This window comes from Archocentrus centrarchus, chromosome 4 (genome assembly GCF_007364275.1).
Source record: "Archocentrus centrarchus isolate MPI-CPG fArcCen1 chromosome 4, fArcCen1, whole genome shotgun sequence".
Classification (NCBI taxonomy): Eukaryota; Metazoa; Chordata; class Actinopteri; order Cichliformes; family Cichlidae; genus Archocentrus; species Archocentrus centrarchus.
In genome coordinates this window covers 379388-395091 of record NC_044349.1, presented here as the reverse complement: position 1 = coordinate 395091, position 15704 = coordinate 379388, and the positions used below count along the sequence as shown (strand labels likewise).

The 15704-nt window shown below is 41.5% G+C and overlaps 1 protein-coding gene across 3 annotated transcripts; it reads left to right on the top strand.

The window, feature by feature from the left end:
- The first annotated feature begins 4533 nt into the window (after window positions 1-4533).
- LOC115778987 (kynurenine--oxoglutarate transaminase 3) lies at window positions 4534-13945 on the top strand. 3 transcript variants are annotated; one of them, XM_030727395.1, is made up of 14 exons: window positions 4534-4601; window positions 5866-5956; window positions 6252-6313; window positions 7001-7145; window positions 7267-7416; window positions 7510-7596; window positions 8502-8624; window positions 8714-8834; window positions 11616-11692; window positions 11836-11925; window positions 12000-12186; window positions 13337-13410; window positions 13492-13578; window positions 13659-13945. In XM_030727395.1, exons 2-14 carry the CDS (start codon window positions 5867-5869, stop codon window positions 13713-13715), a joined length of 1350 nt encoding a protein of 449 aa, XP_030583255.1. In that variant the 5' UTR covers window positions 4534-4601; window position 5866; the 3' UTR covers window positions 13716-13945. The 3 variants fall into 3 exon arrangements, with proteins under 3 accessions (XP_030583255.1, XP_030583257.1, XP_030583256.1); XM_030727397.1 differs by having other exon boundaries at window positions 4564-4590; XM_030727396.1 differs by having other exon boundaries at window positions 4582-4666.
- Window positions 13946-15704: the final 1759 nt, after the last annotated feature.

The window sequence follows — 15704 nt, the reverse complement described above, 5'->3', positions numbered from 1 at the left end:
TATATATATATATATATATATATATATATATATATATATATATATATATATATATTTGGCTGTTGGACTGAGGCCATATTATTTACCAAGGGAGTTCTCCCATGTTATTATTGTGGCTGTTTACGTCCCCCCCTCTGCCAACCCGACGTCGGCGTGTGACGTCATTCACTCAACATTAGCGTGTTTACAAACTCAACACCCAACTGCCCTTATTGCAATTTCAGGTGACTTCAATCATGTACCATGGAAAAGACACTCTCAAACTTCACCCAGTACGTGAACTGTCCCACCAGAGAGGAGAGAAGACTGGACCTGCTGTATGCTAATGTTAAGGATGCATACAGCTGCTCCCCCCTCCCCCCTTTAGGAAGGTCAGACCACAACTTGGTGAAGCTCAGCTCCCGCTATGTGCCACTGGTGAAAAGTCAGCCTGTGACCACATGGACAATTAAGAGATGGTCTGACAACACTTATGAAGCACTGCAGGACTGCTTTGAGGTGACAGACTGGCCGGCACTCTGTGAGCCTCATGGACAGGACATCGACAGGCTCACAGAATGCATCACAGACTACATTAACTTCTGTGAGGACACCATTGTTCCTACCAGGATTGTAAAATACTACCCAAACAACAAGCTGTGGGTAACAAAGGACATTAAAGCACTTCTCAACAATAAGAAGAAGGCCTTCAGGGCCTTACTTTTTCTATGTCCTATATAAGAAAATGTAATATTACTACATCAGCAGTCACAGATTAGGCGCTGATGAAGGTTTTCGCAAAGTCGTTGGCAGCATTCAGTCAGATTACTTTCAAATGTAATCTGAATACTTTCTCTGCAGGGCTTCAACATCAAACACTGGAAATATTACAATTTATATTCAAAAGTAACAAAATATTGAACTTTTCAACTCAAATGTTTTTGATTACATTTTTAATGGAATGGTTCTCATATGGTCCTTTTCTGCTCTACATGAGCACTCAAAGCCTTTTATATAGCAGTCACCTAACCCTACCCAACGTTCACACTCCGGTCAGCACTTCAGGAACAAAGTGGGCTTCAGACCGGAGCAGCCAGGGCATCGAACCACCAACCTTCCAATTAGGAGATGACATGCTCTGCCCTGAGCCACAGCCACGAGATCATTTAGTTATAGTTGTTCAACAGTACAATACAAATGGAGTTTAAATAGAACTTATTCAAAATGTAATGACATAATAATCAAAAATGATGATATCATTACACATCTTTCCTTTGATAATCTGATTATGTAATTCTGATTAAATGTAATCCAGGATCTATCTTGGGCCCATTACTGTTTTCTTTATATATCCTACCCCTGGGGTCAGTTTTTAGGAAATATAACTTGTCTTTTCATTGTTTTGCTGATGACATTCAGATCTATTTTCCAATGAAATCTAATGCTCCAAATTCATTGCAGATTTTGTTGAACTGTCTTTCTGACCTGAAAAATTGGCTAAACATGAATTTTCTGCATCTTAATGAAAGCAAAACTGAGATTCTTTTGTTCGATTGTGCTGACCAGTTGAGGACCTCTGTTGCCTCTCTTGGACACCTAGGGTCATACATCCATCAATCTGTCAAAAATCTTGGTGTGATCATTGATGGCTCCCTTAACTTTGACAAACAAATTAGTTCTGTGGTGAAGACTAGTTCTTTCCAACTGAGATTGTTGGCCAAAATAAAGCCCTATCTTTCTTATAAGGACTTTGAAAGAGTCATACACGTTTTTATCATGTCTAGACTGGACTATTGTAACTCTTATTGTAACTGTAGGTTTATCTCAGTCATCTCTTCGTTGGCTCCAAATGGTCCAGAATGCTGCTGCTCGACTTTTAACAGGGACCAGAAAGCGTGAGCATATTACTCTGGTTTTAGCCTCACTTCATTGGCTTTGATTGTTTTTAAGATTTTATCTGGGCAGGCACCTCTGTACTTGTCTGATCTTATTCATGTTCATACTCCTGTCAGAACATTAAGGTCTGCTAATCAGATGATCCTAAAAATTCCAAGGTCTAGACTTAAAAACAGAGGTGATCGAGCTTTTTCAGTTGTGGCGCCGAGTCTCTGGAATGCCTTGCCATCTCATATTAGATCAGCTCGGACTATTGCTACATTTAAATCTTTGCTAAAGATGCATTTTTATGGTCTGGCTTTTAATTCGAGCAAATCTTGACATTTTGTATCTATTTAGTTATATTTTGTCTGGATTTTTGTTTGTGTGTTGATGTTTTGTATTTTATGTATTGCCTGTGAAGCACTTTGGTCCATTCTGGTTTTTAAATGTGCTATATAAATAAATTTGACATTGACATTGACATTGACATTACAACACACCTCCAGCCATTAGTGTGTTCAGAGAAGTGAGAAATAAAACGAGGGAAGTGGAGATGCAGGATTTAAGAGTGATATAAGACCAAGTGGGGGGCTCCTACACCCAGGCCAAACACTTTAAACCAATAAAAATCTAATCACAGGTGAAAGTGCTGTTGATAGTGCACTCTTGGCAGGATTCTTCCATTTTAATTTAAAAGCACTCAGATATTTAATGTCTCCAAATATCCCTACAGAGAAATGACTGCAGGTCGGACAGAGTTGTGCCTGAGAGAAATTCTGGCAAGGCATGCCATAATCCTCTGGGGTTCACGATCTTGACTTTAGAAATTAATGTTGCTTTGGCAAATAATAAACACTCGTTTCTTCATATTTTCTTCAGAAAATGGGAAATTTAAACATCTGCAAGCACACATGGAAATGCAGCATATAAGGCAAAAACAGAGTCTGTACATTTGAATGAGCTTGAAAGTCCATTTTTGGTGTGATCGCCTTTATTCTTCAGCACAGCCTGAACTCTCTGAGGCAGCGTTCTTTCAGCAGTGTGCAGGAACAGCTCTCCAGGCTTCTGGAAGGACATTCAATTCAATTCAATTCAATTCAATTTTATTTATATAGCGCCAAATCACAACAAACTGTCGCCTCAAGGCGCTTTCACATTCAAAGCTCTTCTTTGGATGTTTCTGCCTTTGGTTCTGTTCTCTGTCAGGATGATCCCACAGTAATGCTGAGGTCTGGAACCCTATCCGTGACTGATAGTGTTCACCTGTGCATTTTTATAGCCAGGTATGCTTTTCCCACACTGGCAGTGTGTTTGGGATCATTGCTGAAAGCCGAAGCTGTTGCTGGTCAGATGCTTTGCAGATGGTACTGCATGGTGGATCAAAGCTTGATGGTACTTTCCTGTGTTCATAATTCCATCGATTTTGACAGGATCTCCAACACCACTGGCTGAAATGCAGCCTGACCATGACAGAGCCTCCACTGTGTATTACAGATGGCTGTAGCCCCTCACTGTTGGAGCTCTCCTGACCTCCTCTGTACATACTGATGACAACATATCCAAAAATTCTAATTTGGGTTTATCGACCTGTTGCCACTGATTTTCAGTCCAGTTCTTGTGTCAGATGCAGGACATGCTGCACACCAGCCCGAGAAATGCCAGGTTTTGGCTAATAGTGCTTTAGGAATCCGATTTCATGACAAACTGTCAAACTTTTTTTTTAACCTTTATTTTACCAGGTAAAATGTTTGAGAGCAGGTTCTCATTTACAAACATGACCTAGCCGTGATACTGTGTTATCTTTGGAATTTTTCACAGATTCAGCTGAAGAAGTGAGAACAGTTTATGTGGTTTTGAGGCAGCTGGTGACAAAATGCCTAAAGATGCCATTTGAGTTAGGTGCCTTTTAATGCTTGTTCTTTATGCCTGAATGATTTTCGGGTCCGTCTTAAGCAGTTTAATAAACAAAAATCCATCTGGAAATGGTCAGGTACAAGGAGTGGGCTGAAAATGAGTGAAATAGTAGCCAGAGTCCCGAGAATAACTGACAGACCTTAAGAAAGCTGGAGAACTATTGCTCAAAAGCACTACTGAAAAATTACATGAAAGTCCAGTTTGACTCCTTGGAAGTAAAATATAAAGGACTGAAGGGTGGCTCGAGACTTTGATAAGTGTTGTCCCACTCATGGAGAAATGCTTGCTACCCCCGTCTCCAAATATAACCCTCCACAGTTTGAGTCTTGGCACAGACTCATAAACAGCCCAGCCAGCACTGATGTGGTGGCTGTTTGACTTAATGTGCCATTAATAATGGAGCAGCAGGCTTAGAGATGTTGACTCATTTAATCAGAGAATAATAGACAGGATAAAAATGTGACCACAAAGATTACTTAGCTAAAATTATTATTCATAATCGCCCACGTGGGGAAAACGTCACTTCACAGGCCTGTCCGGCACAGTGCTGCCTTCAGGGACGCTACGTAGAACATCTCTGAGTACAAGTCGGAAACGTGTCTTATTCTTTAAATAAAATGGCCCTCGTTGCCTTTGTATAAGTAAACTAAAGAAGGAGGATTGCTACGTCACAGTGTACGTTTTCCTCCGTGATCCGAGCGCTTACAGCGGTGTTTTACTCACATCATTCAGCACTGCTAAGAGTCGAAAGCTGCTAATTTCAAGCCGCTTAAACGCAGCAGCGCCGACGTCCCCTCCCCCTGACCGCCGGAGCAGTCCGTAAGTGTTAAGTAAGTTGCGGTTGCAGACCGTGTGGCTTCGTTTCTGCATTCGTTACATGCTTCGTTACAGCATGGTATGTATTTGTTAATGAAGGGCCGGCAGCACTGGCTACCAGCAGAGGGTTTCATAGCAACGTGAATCTAACGGTACTGCCGGTCCGTGAACCGCGGTTCGCTTAGCCTAGCTAGCACTGCTAATGCTAGCACACGACTCACTGAAACATCCGCGCGGCTGCGCAGTCCGGCTGAGGGAGAAGCAGGAGGTGAAACTGGTTCGTCGGGTTTCAGTGTGTCAGTAGCGGATCTCCCAGCAGCAGCTGTGACGGGACCCTGTGCTGCAGGGCTGAAGTAAAGCGCAGTGGCGCCACCTACTGCTGCAGTAGCAGCTGTGCTCAGTCTGTTAACGATAGACAACTTGATTGCAATGTGCTGACCATACAAAACTGCAAAGATTACAGCCTGTCACATTTAGTTTAACAAGCGCAAAAGTGGCTATCAGAACAAAATATAGGTTTAAAACACACACACGTGTGCCACTGGTCAGCACAAAACGGTAACAATTTAAAGAAACACTGAAAAACTGTCATAAATGTCCAGTTCTTCTTTTGAAAGTGATGAAATGAGACTAGCATGTTTCAAATTGGGACTATAAAACTTGTTAAGAATTCTGAGGTTGATGACAAAGTAACGTATAAAATATGTTCTTTCCCAGCAAAGCTCAAAGCTGCAACTACTGTATCCAAGATAATTGTGATATTGGTGTGTATGAGACAAATACCAAGAAGCAAATCATCAGTTTTATCAAAGTGGTTCATGATCTTTGTCTTCATAAATGGCCTGAATTATGAATTTGTTGAAAAGTAATTATTTTGTTAGAAGTAGGATCAAAAATATTACTCTGTTGCATTTTCCTGTGTGCTAGAAAAAGCATTAATAGCTGTCACCACATTTGTAGTAGTATAGATCCACTTACAGATAATCAGCGTTATTTAGTAGTTAAATCTGGGCCACACTATTCTTAAAGATTTCGTCACTACTGAAGTGATCTAATGAAAGTAACTGCACCCAAAGCAGAAAGAGTTTTTAACAGCTAATCTTGTGATATCAAACGAGTGGGACTGGACCAGTGAAACCAGTTACTCCATCTGGAAGCGTCTAACTGAGCAAACAGAGTGACAGCAGCAGAGGTGTGGAAGGAAGCTGCAGGGCATGCTGGGACAGTGAGAGCACTAAACGAACTTGCTTTCATTTAATTATGTCTCTCTGTGTGCAGCATGAGCATCACACGACAGGCCCTGAACCGCTCCAGGTTTATATGTTGTTCAGCTCACGTAACCTGCAGAAGGAGGATTGCTATGTCACAGGTAAGGCTGCTTTAAAAAGCTTGGAGCTGAGACGCCCAGCATGTTACGTGATTGTTAACTGGAAACTTTAAAAATGCTGGAGGAGGCACATCTCTGATTTCAGATGCTTTGTTAGCGATGTTGGTAGATACTGTCCTCCGGTCACAGAGTCACATAACTGCAGGAGCCACAGAGTAAAGTCCTGGGATGTTGATGTTTTTCACCAAGTTGATGATTATGTGACCTCCAGGTCGCTCTCCTCTGTGTTGGGCTCACAGAAATGATTGTTGTCATCTATTTTTGTGTTTTGCTGCAGCATATGAAGATGTCACGACACACACCCGCCAAGAGAATTGAAGGACTGGAGAAGAACGTCTGGTGAGTGAAGCAGTTGTTCTGTTAACAGCCCGAGGAGAGCGAGCGACCCTGCAGCAGCTGGCAGCTTTGCGCGGTTTGAAGGGGAGAGTGTGGCTCCGGTTACTTCCTGTCACCACTCTGCTGTTGGCTTTAATGTGTTTAATGTGTTTGTGAGTTAGAAATGTACCCCTTTGATCTCGGAGAGCATCTGAGTTTTTTCTCACGATTAAGGTCTGTTGTTTTATTTAATATTGTCGCCGTCTATTTTTCTCTTTATTTTGCTTTTTTTTAGCTTGAATGCTGCTAATTTCCCTTCTTAGTATCTAGCTCTTGCTGTGCATCCATAATCCGGAGTGTGAAACAGGAAATTGGAGCGATGGGAATGCTTATACTGTTTTCAGAGAACTTTTCATGTTGTTTTGTTTTTGTTTGATTTCTGTACCAGTTTGAAATGTAAAAATATGCAGATGAATAAAATAACACATTACAGTGTTGTAATTTTAACTTCCCTTTAACCAGAATCATAAATAATTGTGTAATTTGAAATTATGGACAGATGAATATCTGGCCTTATGGGATGATAAGTTATTAAGCACATATTTCTTCACTGCTCTATTTATGGTCTGCTTTTTTATTTTCTGCCCTTTGGTCAGAAACATTCAGTGGCTCCGTTGTTTCCAGTAAAGCTGTGTTCCTTTGTCACTTCAGGGTGGCTTTCACGTCACTGGCAGCCGATCCATCTGTTGTGAACCTGGGCCAGGGATTTCCAGACATTCCCCCACCTTCTTATGTCAAGGAGGCCCTAGCAAAGGCTGCATCAGTGGACAGTATGAACCAGTACACCAGAGGCTTTGTAAGTCTCAGTAGACCACAGTCTGCAGGCTGCATGTGTTAAGATAGGAGCTGCCAGAGCATTTTGATATTGCATCATTGTTTGTCTTCTGTGTAACTTACGTGCTGTGCTGATTGAAAAGGGGCACCCATCTTTGGTGAAGGCCCTCTCTCAGGTGTATGGGAAGGTCTATGGACGTCAGATTGATCCTTTAAAAGAAATTCTGGTCACAGTTGGAGGTTATGGTTCCTTATTTAGCTCCATCCAAGCTCTGGTGGAAGAAGGGGATGAGGTGAGGCCTTCTCTCCTTGCTTCATGTTCAGAAACATTCATATTTATGTCCTGAAACATGCTCACGGCACATTCACTTCATTTCTTCCCCCAGGTCATCATTATTGAACCTTTCTTTGATTGCTATGTACCTATGGTGCGAATGGCCGGGGCCAAGCCTGTGTTGATACCACTGAGGCTTGTAAGTATGACCACATGTTTAGTTTGCGCCTCCAAATCCAACTTAAAAGCATCGAATACAGTGTAGACGAAAAAGTGGCTTTAAGCTTTAGGCTTACGGTTATTTTTTTATGTAAATGATGTTATGCTCCGACTTTCCAGATGTATAATAGGAGGAGTTTACAGGCATCGAAGATTCAGAAGATGCAGTACCTGATGTTTTATTTTAAGTGGCTTCACTGTAAACTGAATATCTTCTGATGGAAAAAATTGGTAAATGAAAATTAACAGCAGAGGCTGTAAAGAAGACGATCAGAGAAACAAAAAGCTTTTTTCCATTTGAGTATTATTTAAGAATAATTATTCTGGCTTTGATTATTATTAGATAGGACAGTGCAGAGAGTGCAGTAAATGTCTGGCCTGGACTCAGACCGAGGCCGTGGTCTTCAGTGTTTGGATCATCTGCTGCTGACGTTCCTCAATCATTTCTTACTTTTCAGTCAAAAGTTTGGTGCATTTGTTTTCAAATATTTGTGACAAATCTGAGAAAATGTTAAAACTAAGATAAGCTTTGTTTTTCCCAGAGGTTTGGAAATTCCTGTTATAGGAGCCAAAACATTAAACTTATGACAGAATAGCTTAAATAAAGAATAACTTTTGACAAAGCGCAGGAGCTCTGTGTGGTAAAAATATACAATCGAGGTTCTTAATTAAAGGGAAATAAAGTAGTTCAGTAAGTAGAAGCTAAAATGTCTCAATAAAGCAAAGGAAAACAGAATAGAAAGGCAACATTGAGCATTAACATAAGAGGACGATGACTCACTGCTAGATTGAATTCAGTGCCTGCAGCACTCGCTACCTGCTGCTCCGGCCTGAGGATGCCAGCAGATGTTAGATCTGTGACACAAATCTTCTGCTACATTTTAGAAGTCTGGAAAGAAAACAATCACAAGTGCTGACTGGTTTCTCGACCCTGACGAACTCGCTGGTAAATTTAACTCTAAGACAAAGGCCATCATCATCAACACTCCCAACAATCCCATTGGAAAGGTAGGCACACCCCCAAGTTGCTGCACGCTGTGAGAAAGTCACTAAGAAGACGACAGGTGATTTGAGAAGTTCCTGTCGTCTTCCTGCAGGTTTTCACCAAAGATGAGCTGCAGATGATCGCAGACCTCTGTATTAAACACGACACTCTGTGCTTCAGCGATGAGGTTTATGAGTGGCTCATCTACAGGGGGCGCCAGCATGTCAAAATTGGTACGTGTACTGGCCAACATGCATGTCTGACAGTATGTAATAACCTGTCACTGTTGTCCCTGCAAGGTTTGAAGTCTTTAAACAGGTGAAAACCTTCCCTGATTTAAATTTAGCTGACCTCTCACTCAGCATCATCTTCTTGGACATGTCCAGATGGAACCCTAAACCTATGAGATACCACCAGCAGCTTCTCTTTCACATGGACACAGATTTCATTCATTGCTGGTGTTTTCCTGCTGCCTCTTGGTCAGCTATGAGTAGCTGACTGCCAGAAGTTGGCAGTGATGCTCTCATAAGGTGTTTGCCAGCCACTATTAAACAACAAATACAGAAGAACAACCAGGTGTCAGACCAGCACATGGCTGTGGCGAGCTTGGGGCCAGAGTTATTATAGTTAACGAAAACGAATGAAAACTGAAATTGAAAAACATTGTTGTTAACTGAAATAAATAAAAACTGCAATTAAAAGGAAAAAACGATAACTAACTAAAACTGTATTGTGAGTTTTAAAAACTAACTGAAATCATAGATAAAATGACCTTCCTTTTCTTGTTTGTCTTTTTATTTAAAAGCCTTGTGGATTGATCATTTTTTCGCTCTCTGAGTTTAAGCTGGGAGCGCCGTCGGGCAGCTGTGTGCGTGCGTGTGCACGAGAAAGCGGCAGAGTCGCTCTAAACCCACGTAACCTGACGTTCACCTCTGAAGAAACGTGACTACTCGTCGGGTCCACGCAGCCGCAACGCTGTGATTAACCTGTTCAGTCCTCGTGCTTTTCCAGCTACTTTATCAGTCAGAGAATAACAATCAGGAATAATAATCAAAGCATCAATATAAGGACTCACAAATGTCAGCAGATTCCTGGAGGGAGACTGCTGAAACTATCAGGATTGTGTGCAGGTGTTTTATATGCAGTGCAGGCTGGGACTTCTTTTTTGGTCCTCGCTCTTTGTGCTCAGTTTTTTGGCTGCAAACATATTTGTCCCTGTTTTTTTTCACTTTCTTCATTTCTTCACGTCCATCCTGACAGTTTCAGCAGTCTCCTACCAGGAATTTGCTGACAGCTGTGAGTCCTTATATTGATGCTTTGATTATTATTCCTGATTGTTATTCTCTCACTGATAAAGTAGCCGGAAACGCACAAGGACGGAACAGTTTAGTCACAACTTTCTGGGCTGCATTGACCCGACAAGTAGTCCCGTTTCTCAGAGGCGCAGGCCAGGTTACCTGGTAGGATCAGAGCGGTTTCTGTAGCCGTTGTGCGCTTTCAGCTGGACTTTGATGTTGCTGGTTTTTCCTGACTGAGAAGTGTTCCGCCCATTTTTCATCATCCACAACAAGACTTTCGATTCTATCTGTGCTCTTGTACTCAAAGAGCCTCCATACGGGACTCGCGGTGAGCGCACGCACATACACACTCACACAGTTGTCCGATGGCGCTCCCAGCTTAAACTCGGAGAGCAGAAAAAATGATTTCATATCAATCCACAAGGCTTAAAAAAAAAAAACAAGTAAATGAAAGTCAGTTTATCGATAATTTCAGTTAGTTTTAATTAGTTTTGTAAACTCACAATTCAGTTTTAGTTAGTTATCGTTTTTTCCTTTTAATGATAGTTTTTATTTATTTCAGTTAACGACAATGTTTTTTCAATTTCAGTTTTCGTTATTTCGTTCGTTTTCGTTAACTATAATAACCCTGACACACACAATCCAGCTACACAAGCATAAATGCAACATGAGGTCAGCAACTTCAGTGTGTACAGAGGCCACAAAGACCCTGAAGTCTCATTAGAGCATCTAACCAAGCTAGCTCCAAAACAGAACCAGGATCAGGCGGTGAGAACATCAGGATGCAGCTGGATTTGACCTTTGACTCCTTCAAAGAGTTTTTGTCAAACACCACATGAAGCTGTTGTTAATCTGCTGCAGTGAGGCTGGAGTTTATTGGGATTTAATTTTAGACTTTATTGAGTTTGGAGTTCCTGTTTTTCTTTGTTTCTCCCTGTTGATGTTCATGTGTGTCCTTAATATTACACACATTTAGCACGTAGTGCTGCTGTCTGTGAACAGCTGGTTGTTGAATATATTTCTTTAAACGGGATCTTTGGTTGAGTTTTATTACACAATTGTCACTCTTGTGCCTTGAATCTTGCACCTGACAAAGTATGAAAAACTAAAACTAATACTGAAACTAACAAAACTAAACTAAAACTAAGCAATAAACCTAAAATAAAAACAAGTGAAAGCACTAATTAAAACTAACTGAATTAAAGAAAAAAAAGTCAAACTAAACAATAATGTAAAACCCCAAACTATTTTAACCCTGCTTGGGGCTCGTTCGTTGCCAGTAAATAAACCTGCCATGCTTATAAAACGCGATTAGGTGGAGCAGCGATGTCCTCCTCGGCCGCTGTATTCAAGATGGCGGTGCAACATGGTAGCTTCCACGAACCGGCGCTCGCTCATACGTATTTTTAATGGATAAATTCCAAGTTTATGAGACTACATCAGTTTGTTGGGAGACGCAATTACACACTAATCGGTGTACATTTATGAGTACAATATTCAGTAACCTAAAAACTTTACTGTTAGTTACTAACTGTACCCTTTATGTGTTTCTTTTGTATAAATCAGTACAGTTCAGAAAATAACAGCATGAAATTTTTTCTACATTAATTTCTGTTGTTTCTGTTTGCAGTGTAAACAAATGATGTCACTGCCTGTAACAGATTCTCAGCTGCATTTGAATTTCTGACTCTTGGACGTCGTTTTCTTTCTCTGCAGCGACTCTGCCTGGAATGTGGGACCGAACGATTACTGTCGGCAGTGCAGGAAAGACGTTTAGTGTGACTGGATGGAAGGTAAATGGTGTTACCTGTTATTAACCCTTTTACTACCACAGGGGTCAAGGCCACAAGTGACCCCTGAGGTAGTAGAAGGGTTAACAGTGACTTATTTAATCATTTATTTCACTTTGCCATTGTGTGACATTTGTATCTTCTAGCTTGGCTGGTCTATTGGACCTGAGCACTTGATGAAGCATCTTCAGACTGTCATGCAGAATTCTGTGTACACCTGTCCCACACCTTTACAGGTAAGTCCACCAAACTTTTTAATGATGCAGGCGTTTTGGTTTTACTTCAGTTCTGAGCGTCTCTTTCTTGGCAGGAGGCAGTGGCACAAGGTTTGCTCCTGAACTGTGAGCTGATGGGTCAGCCTGAGTGCTACTTCACTTCACTGGCAGATGAACTGAAAGGAAAAAGGGACCGGCTGGCTGCCATTGTGGAGGAGGCTGGCATGACTCCCGTCATTCCAGAGGGAGGCTACTTCATGCTCGTGGACGTCACAGCGCTCAGTGAGTTACTTCAGTCACAAAAACATTTGCTTCCATGTGACGTGATGGTGCTTTCCTGTGTGTTTATCATCCTGGGTTTTCTGTTTTCATATTTACAGTCTGTGCTTTAACTCAGAGCTGGCAGTCGGTGGCCATCTCTGACTTCGAGATTTGTTTAAATGTTGGAGAACGTGTGTGTGCTGGTTTTAACAGTTTACACTAGAACCCCCACAGAGCAGCAAAAAGTGTAAAAAATGAGCATAAAAATACACGCCGCAGGTACGAGGAGGACAAAGAGACCACATTAAACATACGTGGTCACTGTGTGTGGTGATCCTCTTTGGCTCTGGGGTAAAAAAATGCGCTCATTGAAGTGAAGTTAAAGGTTCCACTCATAGCGATGGATGAACTTCAGTAAGTGTAACTTCAGTCTCTGCTCTCACAGCAGGTCTGGGTCTACACTGTATACGCCCCCCCCGCTCAGCTCCAAAGGGCAGACACACAATGTTGGCACCAAGCCTGTGAACATGGTGGACATTAACTGTGTTTTCACTGAAAAGCAGCTGGTAGGACCAAGAACAGATTGAAACAGACCCCTAACCTTGTAACACCAGGCGATCACCGCTGAAGCACCTGTTACCTGCCCTTACCTGCCGTGAACAGCTGGTTAACACTGAGCGTATCACCGCTGATCAAAGGAACTTTGAATTATCGTAATTCCGTGACCGTTTGTCCTATCGGAAAAATTCAAACCGTATCTGAAAGCTGAGAAATTGCGCTTCACACCCCAAAACAGGTTTATTACGGCAATTGTTGCCAGAAGTCAGCAAACGGATGACACTTTTGGCTTTATAGGATTAAAAAAAACTTCTGGGGAAGGCCAAAATCTCTGTGGTGGGTTTTTATGTGCAGGAAAATCAGAGAGGGACTCAGACTAAACTCCACATAATGAGTACCAGGTGCCCAGAGGGACCAGAAAATCCAATAATGCAGGTTTAATAAATCCTCAGATTGCCAGGTCAGTGTGACAGAACCAGCCAGGACACAGAGATTGTACTGCCAGGCGGCTGGGTGTGTTACAGCACATCGTGTGTGGGTGTCCGCATGTGCGTGTGGCCTGTATATACTGGTGTTTCTGTGTGTGATTTCCCCCCCTCTGTGTTTGCTGTAGATCAGGACCTTTCACATATGGCTGAGGATGAAGCCTATGACTACAAGTTTGTGAAGTGGATGATTAAAGAAAAGGTAAATCTTTGTTTTAACTCAAGCACATTGGAGCCGCATACTTTTATAAAGCTTTTATTAATGAGAATATATCTTATATAGAAATTGGCAGCCATTCCAGTTACTGCATTTGTTGGAGAAGAGTCCACGAAGGACTTTGAGAAATATATCCGCCTTTGTTTCATTAAGGTAAACAAACACAAGGCCTCTAAAATCAAGTGAAGATGAATCTCGGCTGAGATGAACCTTTTTTCTCTTTCTTTTAACAGCAAGATGCGACTCTCGATGCAGCGCGGAGCATCTTTCAAGACTGGAGGAAGGTTTAACGGGAGGGTCGTCTCAGGACCTGAACTGTACAATAACTGGAAACCAGATAGTACATATTTGAAATACGTAATTATGAAGAGAAGGACTGAATAGATGAAATCAGCATTCAATTCAATTCAGTTGTATTTATATAGCACCAAATCACAACCGTCCCCTCAAGGCGCTTTGCATTGTGGGTAAAGACCCTACAACAATACAGAGAAAACCCAACAGTCTAAACGACCCCCTATGAGCAGCACTTGGTGTCAGTGGGAAGGAAAAACTCCCTTTAACAGGAAGAAACCTCCATCAGAACCAGGCTCAGGGAGGGGGGGTCATCTGCTGGGGGGGGGCTGAGGGGAGAGAAAGACATGCTGTGGAAGAGAGACAGAGATTAATAACAATTAATGATTAAATGCAGAGTGGAGTATAAACAAAGTAATTAAGGTGAATGAGAAACAGTGCATTATGTGAACCCCCCAGCAGCCTAGGCCTATAGCAGCATAACTAAGGGAGGGTTCAGGGTCACCTGATCCAGCCCTAACTATAAGCTTTATCATAAAGGAAAGTTTTAAGCCTAATCTTAAAAATAGAGAGGGTGTCTGTCTCCCGAATCCAAGCTGGGAGCTGGTTCCACAGAAGAGGGACCTGAAAGCTGAAGGCTCTGCCTCCCATTCTACTCTTAAGTATCCTAGGAACCACAAGTAAGCCAGCAGTCTGAGAGCGAAGTGCTCTGTTGGGGTGATATGGGACTATGAGGTCTTTGAGATAAGATGGGGCCTGATTATTCAAGACCTTGTATGTGAGGAGAAGGATTTTAAATTCTATTCTAGATTTAACAGGGAGCCAATGAAGAGAAGCCAATATGGGAGAAATTTTGGATCAGCTGAAGGCTTTTCAGGGAGCTTTTAGGACAGCCTGATAATAATGAATTACAATAGTCCAGCCTAGAAGTAATAAATGCATGAATGAGCTTTTCAGCATCACTCTGAGAAAGGATGTTTCTAATTTTAGAAATATTGCGCAAATGCAAAAAAGCGGTCCTACATATTTGTTTAATATGTGCATTGAAGGACATATCCATGAATCATGATCTGCTGTTCGGGTCCTGGGATGTGATCAAACATTTATATGAACCTCCTGTTGAAAATCATTAAATTATTAAATGCATTGATAGTTGTTGGTGGCATTTTTGTGGTTCTCGCTCGACTTAAATCATTTTCTTTGTCCTCATTGGTGCAGCTGGTTTTTCTCACTGAGGAAAACAATAAATAAATACAATACAATTAAAAATACAGTTAAAGGCTCTATTGAAGAAATGGTTAATGTGCAGTAAAATCACTGAGAAACCAGTTAAACATTTGAACCTTTGAACATCAGAAAAATGTTTCCTACCATGGATTTGTCAGTTTATGTGTCCACAGCCTTTTTCTTACCTTTGGTTTGGCAAGAATAATAGAAATACTGTGTATGTGTATTTTAAATCATACTGTAGGGTTTGATTTTATTATTATTTTCCACCTCTAATCACTGCACTAATCACTAATGTTTCCAGTGACGCACAACCAAACGGCCTAGAATGAGATCCAGCGACATCCTGAAATCCAGAGTGGGAATAGGGCGGCCAGGTGGGCAGGTAGAAGGCCGGGTAGCATTCCCATTTTTTCTTGCATCACTACTGATCTGAGGGAACACACATTATTAAAAATGGAAAGTTTTTCCTGTCTGGTGTACTTTGTCTCCTCCAAGTGGCTCAAAGCAGAACTTTTTTTTATTTTAATATAAATCTTAAACTGTTAATTACATAAAACCACCTGTAGAACTTAATGTAACCATTTAGCCACTACTTTGCCATTACTACATCACCATCTAGGATTACTTTTGGTAACAGTTATCATTCCTCCATTTAGATATTTCATATTTGTAACTACGTCTGCTGTATTAATGTAAGAATTGCACTGATTTTGTCATTTAAACCATTTAGCCATCATCTGTCCACGTGCCCGTAT